Source organism: Orbicella franksi, chromosome 1, assembly GCF_964199315.1.
Source record: "Orbicella franksi chromosome 1, jaOrbFran1.1, whole genome shotgun sequence".
Lineage (NCBI taxonomy): Eukaryota > Metazoa > Cnidaria > Anthozoa > Scleractinia > Merulinidae > Orbicella > Orbicella franksi.
The window spans coordinates 16789844-16808332 of NC_138145.1; the positions used below are offsets into that span (position 1 = coordinate 16789844).

At 38.9% G+C, this 18489-nt stretch overlaps 2 protein-coding genes across 2 annotated transcripts; both read left to right on the forward strand.

The window, feature by feature from the left end:
- The first annotated feature begins 2809 nt into the window (after positions 1-2809).
- LOC145493628 (serine/threonine-protein phosphatase 2A activator-like) lies at positions 2810-12932 on the forward strand. The gene is made up of 11 exons (XM_081473116.1): positions 2810-2879; positions 2995-3065; positions 4897-4983; positions 5286-5411; positions 6758-6836; positions 7313-7351; positions 8149-8248; positions 8844-8968; positions 9611-9711; positions 10039-10146; positions 10342-12932. Exons 1-11 carry the CDS (start codon positions 2861-2863, stop codon positions 10429-10431), a joined length of 945 nt encoding a protein of 314 aa, XP_081329242.1. The 5' UTR covers positions 2810-2860; the 3' UTR covers positions 10432-12932.
- A 99-nt stretch (positions 12933-13031) lies between these two features.
- On the forward strand, positions 13032-17237 carry LOC145493636 (uncharacterized). The gene is made up of 2 exons (XM_081473122.1): positions 13032-14982; positions 16091-17237. Exons 1-2 carry the CDS (start codon positions 14646-14648, stop codon positions 16684-16686), a joined length of 933 nt encoding a protein of 310 aa, XP_081329248.1. The 5' UTR covers positions 13032-14645; the 3' UTR covers positions 16687-17237.
- The last annotated feature ends 1252 nt before the right edge of the window (positions 17238-18489 follow it).

Consider the following 18489-nt stretch of genomic DNA (forward strand, 5'->3'; position numbering starts at 1 on the left):
TGCGGTCGTGTACAACCGACGTCAGTGAAACTCCAGAAATCCCAAGCTATGAATTAATGCCGGGTGTGAATATTTCTAGCAAGCCAGTTTTGACAATGCAAATGTAATGGGCATTTTTCTACTTGGGTAGAAAGCCAATATAACAGCTGTGTCCATGGGGATATACATATCACTAGTTCATGAAATAATCAGTGATATGTGTATCCCTTATTATCCCGTGCACGCGTGCACGCGTTTTTAGAGGAATTATCGAGTTTCAAACTCCAGTAAACCCAAGCCGTGTAAAAACGTCGGGTGCTAATATTGCCTGCAGTTTTGACAAGGTTCATCACTGCGCCATGAAATAATTAGTGATATGTGTATCCCCTGCACGCGATTTCAGTTTAGATATTTAGACATTCGAGTTGCAAACTCCGCAAACCTCAACCTGGGTATAAACGTCGTAGCGAGTAAGCAGCCAGCACTTTTCGGCAATAATTGGCCATTTTCTTCGATTAGGTAGATAGCCAATCTAACGGCTGTGTTTAGGAGATACACACTGAGATCACTGCGCCATGATTTAGGCCCTTTGCAGCTGGGGTCACGTGACCACATTTTTTCTTTAAAAGATTTCTATTATGGGCTATAACTTAAAGAATGCCAGAAGTGGAAAGAGCATATTGAAAATACCAAAATGGCCAAGTTTGAGGTCCCCGTCTATAAAGAATGAGATTTTCCGACGGTCTGAATTTTTAAAAAATAAGAAAATTTGTATGGAAAAAGTTGTTGGAGAGCAAGGCCTTGCTCTCCAGCAGCAATTTCCATACAAATCCTCTAAATTTTGTGAAAATTCAAACTGTCGTATAAACTTACAATTTAATGCAAAGGACCTCAAACTTGGCCATTCTAGTATTTTTAATATGCTCTTTCCATTTCTGGTATTCTTTAAGTTATAGCCCATAATAAAAAATTTTTAAAAGAAAAAATGTGGTCACGTGACCCCAGCTGCAAAGGGCCTATAATTAGTGATATGTGTATCCGCGGTTCGAAGTTCTAGTCACATATACAATCGAGTCGGTTGGAACTCAACCAAACTCAAGAAATCCTAATCTGCTCCGTTGGGCGCGAATTCATTTCTGGTTTCTCCTACTCTTTACAGCGCTCGTTGGAACCTCGCAACCGAGTCGCCATTTTGTTCGTTGAATGCCCAGGCGCATATCAGTGTTTTGTGTATCCCCACGGGGGCTACACATATCACTAGTGATATGTGTATCCCCCGTGGGGATACACAAAACACTGATACGCGCCTGGGCATTCAACGAACAAAATGGCGACTCGGTTGCGAGGTTCCAACGAGCGCTGTAAAGAGTAGAAGAAACCAGAAATGAATTCGCGCCCAACGGAGCAGATTAGGATTTCTTGAGTTTGGTTGAGTTCCAACCGACGCGATTGTATATCAGACTAAAACTTCGAACAGCGGATACACATATCACTAATTATTTCATGGCGCAGTGATCTCAGTGTGTATCCCCTAAACACAGCCGTTAGATTGGCTATCTACCTGATCGAAGAAAATGGCTCGAAACGTGCTGGCTGCTTACTCGCTACGACGTTTATACCCAGGTTGAGTTTTGCGGAGTTTGCAACTCGAATGTCTAAATATCTAAACTGAAATCGCGTGCAGGGGATACACATATCACTAATTATTTCATGGCGCAGTGATATGTGTATCCCCAGAAACACAACTGTTATAATATAGCGCATCAACCTTGCCAAAACTGCAGGCAATATTAGCACCCGACGTTTTTACACGGCTTGGGTTCACTGAAGTTTGAAACTCGATAATTCCTCTAAAAACGCGTGCACGCGTGCACGGGATAATAAGGGATACACATATCACTGATTATTTCATGAACTAGTGATATGTGTATCCCCATGGACACAGCTGTTATATTGGCTTTCTACCCAAGAAGAAAAATGTCCATAACATTTGCATTGTCAAAACTGGCTTGCTAGAAATATTCACACCCGGCATTTATTCATAGCTTGGGATTTCTGGAGTTTCACTGACGTCGGTTGTACTCCGTCGCCGACCGCATGCAGGGGATACACATATCACTAATTATTACATGGCGCAGTGATATGTGTATCCCCTGAAGACAGCCGTTATCTAAGTTAACTGCCGAAGAATAAACGTCGAATATTATGAAACGTGCTAGCAATATTCGCAGTATAGCAATGTATACAGCTTGAGACAACATATCTTACAAAAAGTCGAACTGAAAAGCGGGTGCAGGGGATACACGAGTGCCACTAATCATTTTATGGCGAGCGGGTCGAAGCAGTGATATGTGTTTCACTCTACGAATAATTCAGATGCAAACAAGGCGATGAACAGTGGAGAATATGCGTTACTCGAAGGGTGAGAATGCACCGCGCAATAAACATCGTCCTAGAAATCCGGTGCCGTGAAACTCAAATTGAAATATACCTAGATCCATTTGGTGTTCAACTTTAAATTCATTATATCCTGCTCGCAGAAAACCAGTTAGGATCAAGAACACAATTCCAGCAGCAGATACGTAAACTTTTTCAACTACAAAAATTGAGATTTGTGTTTTAAGTGTGTTTGGGTTAGTCGTTCGTCCAGTAAGCGACCGGACGACGAGAGCGCTTTCAAGGAGGATATTGCTTTTTAAAGTAGAGGGGAGGGGGGTGGGGGATACACATATCACTGGTCGCCACTTTGGAGGGGATACACATATCACTAGTGATATGTGTGCGGGGATACACATATCACGGGGATACACATATCACTGTGACACCGGCACGCAATGCATAATGGTCTCATCCTGGAGCAGGGGTGGTTACTCGTTGCAAAATGGCGGCTTCTGAGCAAGGTAAGTGGCATGCCGTACAGAATGTGCACAGGTTTACAGACAAATGACCTCGTCAAGGCACTATTGACTGTTAGCTTAAAAAATAAATAATGTGTAATGTCATTGAACTTTTCAGCGCCAGTCTTCGTGCAACCGCAACGGGAAATTTTGAGTCAAAAGGATCTGATAAAGTGGGAGAAGTCTCAGGTTAGATATGATTATTTTTAGTGGACTAAAAAGCACAAAGTTTTATCGTTATGGTTTTAAATTTTTCATCTGCGAGACTTATTAAGCGTTTTAATAGCTACCATAGATGTTCACGGGGTTTACTTTGGAGTGAAAATCTATGGAGATTGTTTTTTGTTACTGTTTCCTGCTCAGCATTGTTTTAATTTTTGTTGTTTATTTTATTTGTATAGGTAATCATACGGTTTCGAGTTCAATTTGGAATTAATTTGCACGAGTGAGTTCTTCAAAAAGCTGAAATTGCATGAGCCGCTTCGGCGAGTGCAATTTCAGCTTTTTGAAGAACTCACACGTGCTAATTCATTCCAAATTGAACGAGAAAAACTGTATGATTACTTAATAATAATATAAACATGAAAAAAATTTGCGTCGAGGAAATGCTGGAAGTTATTTCTTGAAGCCATTTTTTCTCATTCAAGAAAACTTTTTTCAAAGTTTCCACACCAAATTTTCGTCATCATTTTACTTGATATCATTGGCCTAGAAAATTTCCTACTTTCTCTCAGCCAGTCACAATCTAGAATTACAATGTATAATTTGCACTGGTGTTATACTTGAACTGCACTGCTCTCAGCCAATCAAAAGCGAGTAATTTTTTCATGTATATTATTAATTTATTTATTTGTTTAATCTTCATTTAAACACGGCTTAAAAATTCGTCAGCTTAAAAACCTAATGTACACTTAATTCCTAATGTCTAATATAATGGGAATAATTAAACAAAAAAGCTGCTTTCCACGAACACTGTGCCTTAGACATCTTTGAATAGGCGTTTAAATTGCCTATTTTTATAATAGTTTGTGCACAGCAATGCAACATTTAGTTTATTCTCAGAGTCCCTTAGATTATATGCAGTTGCCCACCTCTCGAATTCAGAACTTAGATATTCTGGAGCCAACCTGTGCAGAGACTTTTAAACCATCTTAGCTCTTTGCTTGTAAACTTGTGAACCATAGTAACCCTTTTTTGTTTTGCTAAGTGCTTTTTTGTTACGTCATTGGTGTGCTTAGTGTGTCTTAATGTTGAGGATGTGTCTGTCAAATTATTGTGCAAAACAATCAGAAATGTAGCAGGTTCAATCATGGGTATTGACATGATCAGGTCATGCACCTTGAAACTGCGGCAAATTTGTTGTGCCAGCTGGTTTCAAGGAAAAAATTTTTTCACATTTTTTTCTATTTTTTTAGTTCAGAGGTATAACAAAACACTTAATGACTGGCCTGAGTGGAAACAGTAAGTTTTGTGCAAGGGTCTCTGGAAACAATACTCTCTGTTTCCCTTGGGCCAGTCATTAAGTGCTTATTGAAAACCACTCTAGCACTACCTTGTTAATAGGGCCACTTATTGCTCGCCCCTTTTCAGTTTGCCTCCGTAGGTAATTAACAAATATATTTGATATAGTAATTTCAATCCATCAAAGCTCGAGGACTGTATACCATTATGAGCCTATTCAACCCAGAGATAGTGATGGTTGTTATTTTCTCTGTTGTGAATATGATCCTTGTTTCAAGTGAGACTTCCTTTTTCAGCCAGGTTTTACATTGTGCATTGAATGTTCAGGTTACATGTATTTGCTGCCCCAATCTAGTGCTAGCTGGTTTACTTGATGTACATACAGTATTCTGCTAAGGTGATGCTGGTAGGTGCTACATGTAGGTGTAGGTGTAAGTGTAGGTTTGCAGCTGGTCACCTCCTGTGTTGCACATTGTTTCTTCCATAGCTACTTGTCATCTTATCTTATGTGATATGGAACTTACCTTCCATGCTACCTGATTGATTGATTGATTGACAGGCATACAGTGATTATCTTGGATTTGTCATCACCCTGAATGATGCTGTCAAAGGAAAGTCAATGTCAGCAGATTGTCATGTATCTGAGGTAACATAACATGCCTTTCAATTTATCGTTTGTGATAATACCATTCTCTCCAAACAGTGATTGTTTTAGCCCAAAGCTACATGTACATCTCTAAATGCAGTTGACTTCAATGACGTAAACTTAAGTAAACTACTTTTTTTCTCCAAAACATATGCAGCAGAGCAATTCAAATATAGATGGGCATGCTATGTGCAATAAATGAGTTTCATTGTAGTCAGTCATTTATTTCACTCTGAAGACTTCTTCCTTGAGAAACCAGTGAAGTGCAAATAATTTATTGAGTAATATTATTTTTATTGAAGGCTTCAAATAAACTGATTGATATGTTAGAAACCATGGATACATGGATTGGTGAAATTCCACCCATTGACCAACCACAGCGGTTTGGAAACAAGGCTTTTAGGACATGGTGTGGTAATCTAGAAGAGGTTAGGCAAGATGAAGCTTATTAACTAACTAATTCAAAAGGTACTTCTCTTCAGGTTACAGTCAGACCTGAGCTAATGGACACCTCGTATAGGTGAACAACTATCATAAGCAGACAATTAGTCACTGTCCCAGCCATGTATGAAGATTGAATTTTTAATGTTAAACAGACACCTCTCTCAAGTGGACACGTTTTCTAATCCTGAGGGTGTTTGCGTTTAGGAGTTTCAACTGCATTGTGTTGTATAGAAGACATTGAAGTGACAGTAACAAAAAATCTCATCAATGTGAACATGTTATCTTGATATATTTCCAAATCCTCCAAACTGATCTCAGTACAAAACTTATGGAAATTGTATGGAGAATTGACCTTGAGTACAGTTCCTTAGGAATAATGAGCCAGGGCTCGAAATTAACTTTTTCGTTCGGGAGCCAGCTGGCGACTAACGGAAAAATTTTGGTCGCCAACTTATTTTATAAATAACTTATACAAGAACACGATTTTACACGTTACTTTGCATTCAAGAAAAGTCACAATTGAAGAGTGAAAACAATTAGAAACAATACGAGTAACTCTTAGTTCTAAAGCTACCATTGTTCTCAGGTGATATGTCTCTGGTCCGAAGGTGATGGTTGTCCCCATAGTCATTTCAAATGAAGCGAAGCATAAAACGTTTTAAGTCCATGGTTTTCATTGTAAGACAAACACGGGTCCTTGCGTATTTTCCCTTTGCTACTTCTTCAAAATGCCGTTCGTTATTTTTGACTTGCTTTCCTCGAAAGGATTTAAAGTTTGGATTAACCTTTTGGCTGAATCTTCATTCCCCGCACGTAAAAACTCACATAATTCCTTTAACTGATTGGTATCTGCCGCCATTTTTGCAGCAAATGAAAAGCACATGGTGTTGAAGTGCACCTCCGATCTCAGTTTCGGAAGAAGCTGCTGACACAATATGGCGCGCCGTGAACACAGTATCGACGTGTCGAAATACATTCAATTTTTTCGATTATCTTGTAATATTCAGACATTATTTTACTGGGGACAGAAAGGTGACTTGTATACTAGCTACCATATCCGATTGATTTCCTAATATAAAGATTTAAAAACAAAAGTTGTGTCGTGGTTTTCTTTAGTTATTGGGAAAAAAGCGATTCGCCATCTGGCGACCAGTTCTGAAAGTTTAGTCACCAGTGCTCAATTTTTGGTCGCATTGGCGACCAGTGAGTCGCAATTTCGAACCCTGTGAGCTAGTACTCGTCAACAGTTTTTATCAGTGATAATGCTTTGCAGTTTTTTGTCAGGTTGAAGAAGTTTACAATGACTCACTGAGTGTCACTTTTTCAACAGAGTGCCAACTCTTTCAGTGAAGCACTTCTCCCTGAAAAGTTTCTGGGAGCCAGCACAGAACTTGCAGCATATCTAAAAGGTTTGTTTCAGTCAAAGTGAACACTGCAGCCAGTGTGCTTTTTTGTTGACCGGATAAATCTTCGATGTGCTGTGGCTGATTGTAGGTGTACAGTAGTATTATTTTGTTGTCCAAGCTAAGAATATTGGTGGGAGAGAATTGAGAACATGCAGATGTCAATTACTTGTGGGAATAAACCAGTCCAACAATTCCAAAGTTTCAGTGATAAGTATAGCAAACAAGGTAGTGTATTGCCAGTTCTATTGTGATGAAATATCAACCTCTCGTATCTCTTATTATATCTCTTTTCTAATCTCCTTGAGTAAATTATGTACATGTGCAATGCACAACTTTCTTTCCTATTAATCAGAGTGCATCTGTTTTCTCCAGTTGCATTGTTGCAAAAGAACAATTCTGAGGGAGGATTAGTGTCTCTTTTAAATGTATTGACTTGTGCAGTAATACAACACTTTGTTTCCTTATTTACTTCCTGTTAGATGGCTTTGGCAACAAAACAAGAATAGACTATGGAACAGGTATATTCAATACTTCAAAATGTGCAAGTGATACTTCATTAGATCAATTGTGACTCTCTTATGAATACTTCTTGTTTTCAGTCTCGTTTTCTCATTTAGGGGTGCAAATCATGGGGATTTTGGCCTCTCTTAGGGTGTTCAGGAGGAAATGCCACTAATTTTATTGATCTAGGTCTCTTTATCTTTACATCTGAGAAAATCATTTAAAAATGCTGTCGTTGTAGTCCATACTTTTTTGTCTGTTTTAAGTGGTATCTTTTAGGAGTCAAATAAAGCTTGAGCCACGCCCAGATTGGTCTCCTTTAGGGGTTTAAATCAAATTTTCCAACAAGCATCCCAGTCCTTTGTATGGAAGTTCCCCCCCCCCCCCGGATTTTAAATAGCCATTGTTGAACTTTTGTGCCCTACCAAATATGCTAGTATGCCATATATTTTTGTGCAGATGTAATAGTCCATTATTCAGTGGGTTAATTTGGTAACTTTTTACATGGAAACAGTCTTTGAGCTTGTATTTTATTTGTTCAAAAGGTTTCTCCTCAGCCATATTTAGTTAGAGTGGGGGTGGGGAATGTCTTTGAGATTTTGCAGTCTAGTAAAAATGATATTATGTGTTATGCACCTGCATTCCTCCTTCGAGCACAGCAGTGGGTTTTATGATTGGAAATTGGATTTCATTCTCATGCAATGAGTATGGATCAACTTTGTCAGATAGCAGTAATTTTTTTCAAAGAATGTGTACAGTTGTTATTTAAATGTAATTTTGAAATTAAAGAAATTACTCCCTGTGTTTATTACAGGTCATGAAGCTTGTTTTGTTGCTTTTTTGTGCTGTTTGTTTAAACTCAGAGTGTTGGACCAGAGTGACTATGTTTCGATAGTGTTTAAAGTGTTTCAAAGGCAAGTACATTTCAAGCAATAGATGGACACATACACTCAATGCTATATTATGTCTATATTAAGGTTCACTTACTAGTAACATGATGTTTTACTGCTAACTATGACAATACAAATCTTTTGTCTTTTACCCAACTGTACATGTACATAATAATATTCATAATAGTGTTCATCTCTTTAGTAGTGCATGTTTGATGTTGTGATTGTTTTATGCTTACGCTTTTCACACACTTGAATGTCCTTGTGCTTTATTCAATACACTTACATTCACTACGTATTTGTAGAGCCATACCATAAACAGGATGTCAAAAACCTTTCTTGTGTAGTTTCCAGTTCTGATCAAAGGTCTCTGGGCCTAAAAGAGCCAATACCATGCCTATTTCCACACCTTATAAAGTCTAGTTTTAACTTGGAAGGTTCATCTTCTTCATGACATTATTCTGGTTCTTCATTATTTTCAGCTAATTTAGTGATTAATTAAGATGCCTCAGAATTTCCTTTTCTTTCCCTTTCTATTCCTTATGTAATTAGCCCTTCTACATTTGTATAATTTACAGTGTATGCTAGATAGTAAAGGCTATGTTTATGTATTGTTTAGGTATTTAAAACTCATGAGAAGGTTGCAGCTAACATACAGGATGGAGCCAGCTGGCAGTCAAGGGGTATGGGGACTGGATGATTTTCAATTTCTCCCTTTCATCTGGGGGAGCTCTCAGTTGATTGGTAGGTAAATGTGAATGATAATTATTATTGCATTATTATAAGTTATTATGATTTTACTGGTAGTCATAGTCATATGCTACCTTTTCAAGTACACCCCACAACCTTGTAGCTTTGATTTCTAATCATGTATAAATTTTATAGTTTGTATTATGTATCTTTGGGAGGTATTGCGATTTTCACATAGAGCTTAAGGCCTGGAGATACAATATTTGTCCTCTTTTCATTGCCCTTGGCTTCCTCCAATACCTTGAATGAAACTATGATCAGGGACTCGTTCCAATTGAATTGTCATTTTTGTTGCACAAAGAAAGGTCTCAGGGACATATCATACCAATATAAAGCCAGAGCATTTAATCATTCTGCACTGTCATGTAAGTTGGTTATGTCAAGGAAGGGCTGCATGGGTAATTAATACTGGAAAAGCCCAGGCCTTGTCTTTTAATCATGCCCTTTTCAATTCCCAACATGGCATGTGCTTAGTCATAGAAAGTAAGCAATAATCATTGGTACATGTATCTATGTGAAAGCGGCTCCTCCTTCTCAACGCCTTAAACAGAAATAGGCTCCCTGGCAACGTACACTCCCACCTCCTGTAATGAACCTTGGTAACCATTATTTCAGTACTCTCACTTTTCCTGGTAGGCCATCCTAGTTTACAACCAGAGGACTTTGTTAAACCAACTGTTTCAGAACGTCATCACGAGGATTATATGTTCTTAGGCTGCATCAGGTTTATTGACGAGGTTAGTTAATACTTTATTCCCATCATTAAATGGCAGGTAGAATGTGCTAATTTCGTACATTTTAATTTGTTAAACAGATGAAATCAAATATGGACAGTACATGGAATGAAATGTGAATATTGTTTATGACCCTCACATCTCTTCCTTTTTGGCTCTTCTTCAACCAAGCTCTTAAACATTTTTGTATACTAAACTTACAGTTCCCTTGCATCAAGGTACAGTGTAATCATTGATAAGGGAATGGAAAGCCAAAATTTAATTTCAGTAATCAATAAATGATTATTGTATAACCCATATTTTTTGTCCCTTCACTTTTTTGTTTTGAAGATGAAAACAGGACCTTTTGCAGAACACTCTAATGTATTATGGGGTATAAGTTCTGTGAAAACTTGGGACAAAGTCAACTCTGGTTTGATAAAAATGTACAAAGCTGAGGTATGTGTCAACTGTACATAATTCTCATTCATCAGAAGAAATAGCATTATCTGTTGATTTTATTTATTACAAAGAGAAGAATGTAGCTACTATATGTCAGTATTCAATAAGCATCGAAGTGAACTCTGTTCGTTATTAATGCACGTTGTTGCTCTTTGTTTGTTTGTTTGGTTTTTTTTTTTGTCCATTGTGCAGGTCCTCTCCAAGTTTCCTGTCATACAGCACTTTGTTTTTGGAACTTTACTGTCTATACAAGAAGCAGAAGTGTTTAAGAAACCATTGTAAAAGTTATATGTAATATTGTTTTTTTTAGTTGATTTATTTATAGTAAGCGAAGGAAAAAGTTGTCAACTGCACAGTGTATCTAAAATAAGTTTTATATGAAAATACTATAAATTATCATGCTCAATGAAATGTAGTTTCACGGACTACTAGTCCTTAGCGACAGGGTTCAGTTGGCGCTGGTCACAAAAAGTCGAGGAAATGCTGGTAAATTTGAAAATCGTCAAAGGGGCTTTAGTTGAGATGATTATCTCGTGGGGTTAATCAAGATTAAGTTATTCCATTCGCCTCTTCATTGGTTGCCGCGGAATCTCTGATTTCGAAGTAGTATTTCACTCCAGTATTTTGGGGGAGTTAATAGACTTTTAGGAAAACAATGCCAAGATAAATGCAAAAGTAACCCATATCTTAGCTTGACTCCTCGTTCAGGGGATTTTCAAGCCCTGCAACTCAATGCGTTTGCGCATGTTTGTACGTCAACAAACTGCCCAGAGCAGTCGGGTCTCAAGAATGGAACTTAGCTTTGTAGTTATACAAGGCATTTTTTATATGGCGTCGGGCTATACATAACAACTCCCCAAGCTGCTGTTCAATTTCTACCCATATATGGTAATGTCAAGATAACGTGTGACGTCAGAAGAACAAACTTCTGTTGTGCTACGGACAGGGAACCATTGCTTCTTCCCATGGAGGATCTTTGTTCTACCTGTTCTACATTGAACCATTACTTGTTTCAGCTTTTTAATTATAGAAATAATTTAATACACTTCGTCAATGGTGTTTTAACCCACTCTTATGTGCCCCCTACAACACTAGCAGACGTCTGCACATTGAGTATAAGAAGAGTGACGACACTGCTCGTGACATGCATTTATTTTGTAAATTTCTTCTCCGTCCAGCCGACAAAACAATGTGAATGACCAAAGACGTGATCTTGTGGCGGTCATTGACGCTTGCGATAAGTTTTACGTTTTAGATGTTATTCTAAGAGGATTATCATGGGCAGAAAGAAATGCGGGATATAAGGAAAAATGTAAATAGAGACGTGATTTCCCTCGTGGCTGCTTAAAACAAGATGACGTCACAGACACGACGACCACCGCAGTTTTGTGTTGCTGAGATTTTTATGCAGTTTTAACTCTTCCAGTTGATAAGCAGCATCGTAAGGTAATCGAAATTCAGGTTATGTTAGAGACCATGAACGTTGGCGGAAAATGTTTAGGCTTTCGTTGGATTTTATTCTTGTTTCGTGACAGACGAATTCAGTGGACTGAGACAATGGTCCAATATATATATATATATCGAGGCGGTTGTATTAGCTGCTAAGTAACTGTTAAATGTAAGCTGAAGTGTAGAAAACATTCATGCATTTAAACTTAGAGACAAAAATATCGACTCTGATCTAAGCACCGGCAACGTGACGTCATGGGAACCAAGACTACCAAGGGGCTTGGCAAAGCGACTAACGGTAGTCACCCAGACGTTGATCCTGCAGATGTACGGACACATCTTACATTTATTGCCCGCCGTCTGCAAAAGGACAACGTATAAATGATGACATTATATAGGTAATGTTTCTATTGAGATAAGAGTTTCACTTTTTGCCATAACCCCCTGGAGCTGAAGGGCCGGGGTATAAAAGTTTGTTTGTAGACGAGTTCGATAGACTGAAAAACCGCGACGTACTAAGATCACTAAGGAAAAATGTAAATTCTTGAAGTATTTGATACAATGCGGCCACATAACTCCCAAGAAACTATCAAATGTATACTTTCAGTACCCTAACACCACCAGGACAACGTGGCGTCACCGGAACCAAGCGGTTAGTTAACGACAAGCTCTGTGGACTGAATTGAAGATTTAATGAGCCGAACAATGGCTCCGCAGAGATATATAGTTTACATCTTGGAACAGTTTCTAACCTGACGTCTGCGAAAGAACAAGGCGAAAATAACATCCAAATTCCTTTTTTTGCGTGCGCAGAACGTGATTGAGGGCAAAAGCTAGGGGGTGAGGGAATCTTCCTGTGTTTCTGGGCAAACGTGCATGATAATTCAGTGGACTGAAGCAAACGCGAGACGAGACACTGAGGTCGCTAAGGAAAAATGTAAATTGTTATACTACACGAGATGTCACGGCAACTAATAAGTCGAACAAGAACAATGCAGACAATGTCTTTCTTGAACTGAAACAGATGGTCAGGTCACTGAAGAAGAATGTTATTTCTTTAATAATACACATGAAAAAATTACTCGATTCTGATTGGCTAAGAGCAGTGCAGTTCAAGTGTAACACCAGTGCAAAAAGTGTAACAGTGCAAATTACACATCGAAATTCTGGACTATGATTGACTGAAAGACAATAGGAACTTTTCTAAGAAAATGATATCACGTAAAATGATGACGAAAATTTTGTGCTGAAACTTTGAAAAAAGTTTTCTCAAATGAGAAAAAATGGCTTCAAGAAAGATCTTCCGGCACTTCCTCCGTGCAAATTTTTTCATGTTTATATTAGTAATAAGTAATCATACGGTTTTTCTCGTTCAATTTGGAATTAATTTGCACTTGTGAGTTTTTCAAAAAGCTGAAATTACACTCGCCGAAGCGGCTCGTGCAATTTCAACTTTTTGAAAAACTCACTCGTGCAAATTAATTCCAAATTGAACTCGAAACCGTATGATTACCTATACTAATTAAAACAAGTTGGTTGCGCTGGTGACATTAGCTCCTAAGTAACTGTCCAACGGAAACGGAATCGTACAGAGCATGTTACGCATGTTTACGCATCAAAAAAGGATTATAAATGGGCTTTGCCTCCGTTGTGCATTCTCACTTGAGCATTCAACTCATTGAAGACAGAGTGAAGCGGAACTTCTTAGAGATCAGTCCATATCAATTTGAGTGATTGTACAGGTAAGTAACTCGATCAAAATTATTGACGTGACCAAGTAAAAGTTGCCATTGTCATAACACTGTTGTTTTGTCGGATTTTAATGAATGAAAACTTGAATGATATGTGTGAGAAAACGTTTGTCTAAATACAACATTGAAATTTTTCATGTTCCCTGAATACCTTTTTATACAAGGCAAGTAAACAGACCTAAGTAAACTGAAACGAAGTGCCTTTATTGCCCAACTTTTTTTTTTTCATATCATCCAGTAATTATTTTTAATAATCTCTTCAGGTTGCATTTGTTTTGGTGGCAAACATTTGAGTACAGGTTTTCCATGCTTTGCACAACTTTGAAAATTTCAACGGTGTCAACAGTGTGAATTCTTGAGATTTGTGACATTTGCGTTCTGTTGCTGTTTTGCTCAGAAATGTTTAGTATTCTCTTTTTCAATTGATCGAGGTAGCTCGATACCAACGCATTCGAAACCAATATTTACTTTTCTGTGCGTTCGAGGCGTCCTCTCCAGGCTCAGTTGGGTGATTTATTTGTATATCGTATTGTAGTATTAAAATTCGTTCGTTTGATGATCATATCATTTGCGTGGTCGAGAAGAAACAGCCTGAAGCATTCAGCTCAATCATTATTAGATTTCTACCTTGACTACCGTCAAGACAATGACGTCCCAGGTAGATCGAACAATTATCTTTTCCGTCAGTCAACAGAATAATATCAAATAAACCTGAACTTCTATAACACACACCAACGGTGAATTGACATGTTCAGTTTAGTTTGGATCTCAACCTTTTTCTGCGCGAGCTAGTGGCTGATTAGAATCCCTGACTGAAGGACCCCCACCCTCACACACACACACCGTACCCTCCACCCCCACCACAATCGGGAAATTTTTGGTGGGTGTGTTTCACTCCACCGGTTCCTATAATCTTCACTCAATTAACGCCCAACTTTTTACGGCAGCCAAAAAGAATATGAACCGCAAAAGGTAGCGAGAGTAAAAGGGCCGAGAAAAAAGAAAGGAAAGGGGCAAGAAAAAAATCGGAACGGGCAATCGCAAAAACAAACAAACGAAAACAAGTCTAAATTTTGGCTTATGCGCGTGCGCCAAATTAAAATATTTTACATTTTTGTACCTAATCTTGGGGAAATCTATCTTTCTGTAAAAAAAAAAAAAATTGCTTTTTCAGCAAAACTAAGACCCATTTAGCGTCATGGCAGCCAAAAGGGACTGATTTAACGGTTAAAAACGGCATTTTTGTGAAAATTTGGCAGTAAAAGGGTTAAGCCTATTCAAACTATCCTACAGATCATGTCTATCTACCACCTTGTTCTCTGTGGCATTTTTCTTCCTGGTATCCAGTCTACAGTAACGGTGGAAACGGGATTCAAAAACTACACAAAGTACGAACATGGTGATATGAACATCATAATCACCGCTCCTCATGGTGGCTTTAAGAGACCATCAACTCAGGATAATCTTGCCAATTGGCCTGACAGAGCGGATGGCTGTAAAGATAGTTTTGGTAAATGCGTCTGGACGCACGACTGTGGTACCACAAGTACAGATTGTGATGCCCGAACATTCAATGACCTGTACACTAGAGCGATCGCGCAAGACATTGCAGACAAAATCAAAGACATTACAGGTGAGGGATGTTTGTCATTTAGTTGAAAAACAAGGGTTTCCCATTAACTGGCGTTATTATATGGCTAGCTCCGCGAGCGGGCAAGATAAATCAAATCCTGCGCTGTGATTGGCTACCCGAGCAGGCATGATGGAGCTATCTTGCCCTCTCGGGACTACCCGCCGGTCAATATTTCGAGGACCATTAGTTTATCAGATTTGTTACTGTCAAATGTTACCCTCTCCAATAAAGTCTACTACTACTACCACTACCACTACCACTACCACTACCACTACCACTACCACTACCACTACCACTACCACTACCACTACCACTACCACTACCACTACCACTACCACTACCACTACCACTACCACTACCACTACCACTACCACTACCACTACCACTACCACTACCACTACCATTACCATTACCACTACCACTACCACTACCACTACCACTAGCACTAGCACTACCACTACCACTACCACTACATAATGATAATAATAACCCATATATACACTGTATGGAGAATCTTTTTGGATAGCAGAGCATATTAAGCATGAGCACTTGAACATATATTCCAGTCGGAGGATAACTTTACAACTGGGTTACAACTCTTCCTGTTTAAAATGATTTCCGCAGAACATTCGAAAAAAAATAAGTTACCAAAAGCCCTCATGTTATGGCAATATTTTGAATACAGGTGAGAAGAACTTATCGAGACTTAAGCTCTCAAGCTGACCCCGCGAAAGAAAATTGAACTGAAGTTATCCATATTTCAATTAAAACAGACGTTTCGCGTTAGTTAAAAACACAATAACACATGCTTTAAGCAATCTTACGACGTTTGACCTTAACTTTCTCGAGAATGCTTGAGAATTTAAACGTGGGGTCACTTAGATAAATGAACTAAAGTGAGTTGTTTTAAACAGTATTCCAAAAGTTACCGTGCCATGAGCAGATTTTTAGTAAATAAGTTTTGTACTTATTGCTCGAACTTTGAGCGGAATCGTCTTAATAAGTGTCAGTGGAGGACAAGCGCCAAAAGTACTCTGCTTTCTGTTACGCCTCGCGATAAAATTATAATATTTAACATGAGATAAAAATTATCTGTATGTTGTCACAGGTTTTCGACCACATGTTGTATACAACATGCTAAGTAGGAGGAAGCTTGATGCCAACAGAGAGATCAATGAAGCAACTTTTAATGTACCAGACGCAATTACGGCCTATCAAGACTACACCAACTTCATCAACCAAGCAAGATCGGCTGTCTCCGGTCCTGGCTTCCTCCTCGATGTCCATGGCCAAACACATACACCTGCAAGGACGGAGCTTGGTTACGCCATTCCCGGCAGCAGACTCGACAGTGGAAGCTACACCATTAGCCGGAGCTCTATCAGAAGCCTTGGCCAGTACTGGTGTGGAAATGACAGTGTTTGTTTCAAAGATTTCGTCCAAGGTAACAGAAGTCTTGGCCACTTTATGAATGAAGAAGGGCTAGATGCTGTACCCTCCACCCAAGACCCGAGTCCAAACGGTGAAAGCTATTTCTCTGGAGGGTACACTGTGAGGGAATACGGATCAAGAGTCGGAGGTGATATCGATGCCATCCAGATGGAGTTTGATCGTGCATTTCGCCTGGGATTGCGCAATGATGAAGATACACAAGAAAAAGTGGCTAGAGCCATTCTAAGTTTCCGTGAGCTTAACTATGCATGACTATGTAACCTGATGCTTTTTTCAACCCGTAGACCCGTAGAAAACCCAAAAGTAGGTCACACTTAGTGTTGTCGAAGGGAGATTTGTTTGAAATCGTATAGAAGTTTCAGTCTGGCTGTGCACCACTGCATGTAGTTATCAGTTACTAAAGTTACTTGCTACGTCCACAATTATTTTGTGAATTGTTATGGGCAATTACGACGTCTTCTAGGTAAGGCCTGTTTAGTGGCTGAAATTAAGGTTTACATGTAAAACAACACTTAGCGGAGGCTAGCCGCGTTTAGACTCACATGTAGCAAGTACAGAACTGTAGTTTGATTACGGTTTAAATCACACCTTTCTTTCAAGCATAAACTTCCTTACCCTACGGGCGCTAAGGGTTTTGGCCGGCTTTGAGTTTTCTTTTTCGATTCTCGTCATTCCGTTTAATTTTCACTTCCCCTGGGCATTCTTTACTCATATCTTACATCCCATGAGGTTTGCCAATTCAGTCACTACTTCTTGTAGATATGTCCGTTTTGTAGTTTTGCTTCAAGTCTTTTTTTCTTCCCCCCCCCCCCCCCCCACCCAAACAAAATCCAGCGAAAGGCAAATGCTTTACTCGCAGTTATTCGTTCGATACAATTTTCTCTTAATTACAGTCCTCTCCCATTTCGCCATGAGGCGAGCTTTTTACTGCGAGGATATAAGACGTCGAAGTGTCAGTTCAGAGAATTGTACAAGTTTCTATTGATTTAAAAACCAGGGTACTCAGTTGAGATTTAATGATCTTTTTAGCTTATTTTAGTTTACATATTGTAAAGTGAGTAGGTCACGAAGACGTGTAGCTGTAAGAACTGTGGAAACATGATTTTCCATTATAAACTAGCAATGTAACATTTAACTGCAAGTGTAAGAAAAATTAAATGCTTGTAATCAGTTACGCGAAAATGTTCACTCGATCTTACGATATAGTTTTTTCCCTTCTTCACAAAAAGTCTGGTAACCGTTTACGTGTTAATACAGTGCAAGCCTAGACTTTCGGTTTTAATCAATCCTAACCCAGTTCAGCCTTGATGCTACAAACTGTTCCTAAAGAATGTAGAACATGATCTACCGCCGCCAAAGAATTCGATTTGTTTTAATTCTTTACTTTACATAGCTATGAGAGCCAATCATGGAGATATTAAGTTCATCTCTAACCAACACCCCCCAAATGAAGCCCCAAGCACAGAGCTAATCCTCCGTTCAACCCTTTACACAGTGCTGAGTTTCCTTTGAAGACTCTTTGAACATCAATCAAGGCGTACCGACCTTCACATCCTGTAGAGGGGGCTGATTCGGGCTGTCAGCCATCATGGTCTCGTATGGGTATTCAAAGGACATGTAGCCCAGACCGGCTGACAGCTTCTGAGGAACTTCGCCTAACCTTGTAACTTCCACCACAGGTTTATTACGTTTTTGTAGTACGGTGATCTGTCCTCGTCTGTTCATTGAAGGAGAGCATACAATTTGCTGCGACTGAAGCTAAACGTTCTGCTCATGTCCCTTTCTTTGCCATCATGTGTTTGTACGACCAAGAGCCATACATTAAAGTGCCTATGAAGTAAAAAATGATTGCTGCTGATTTTGAAGGCTTTTCAAAGTAAAGAAGAATGGCGTTTTCCTTTTTGGAATATCTTTTTTTGTTTTAGAGATATTCACGTTTTTATAGTATAAGTGATGGCGTCATAGGTGGTTCCACTAAAACAGTTCAACACTCAATCAAGAGTATCTCTAGAAATATTAAAGCAATGTTCTTGAAACTTGGCATCAGAAATGTAT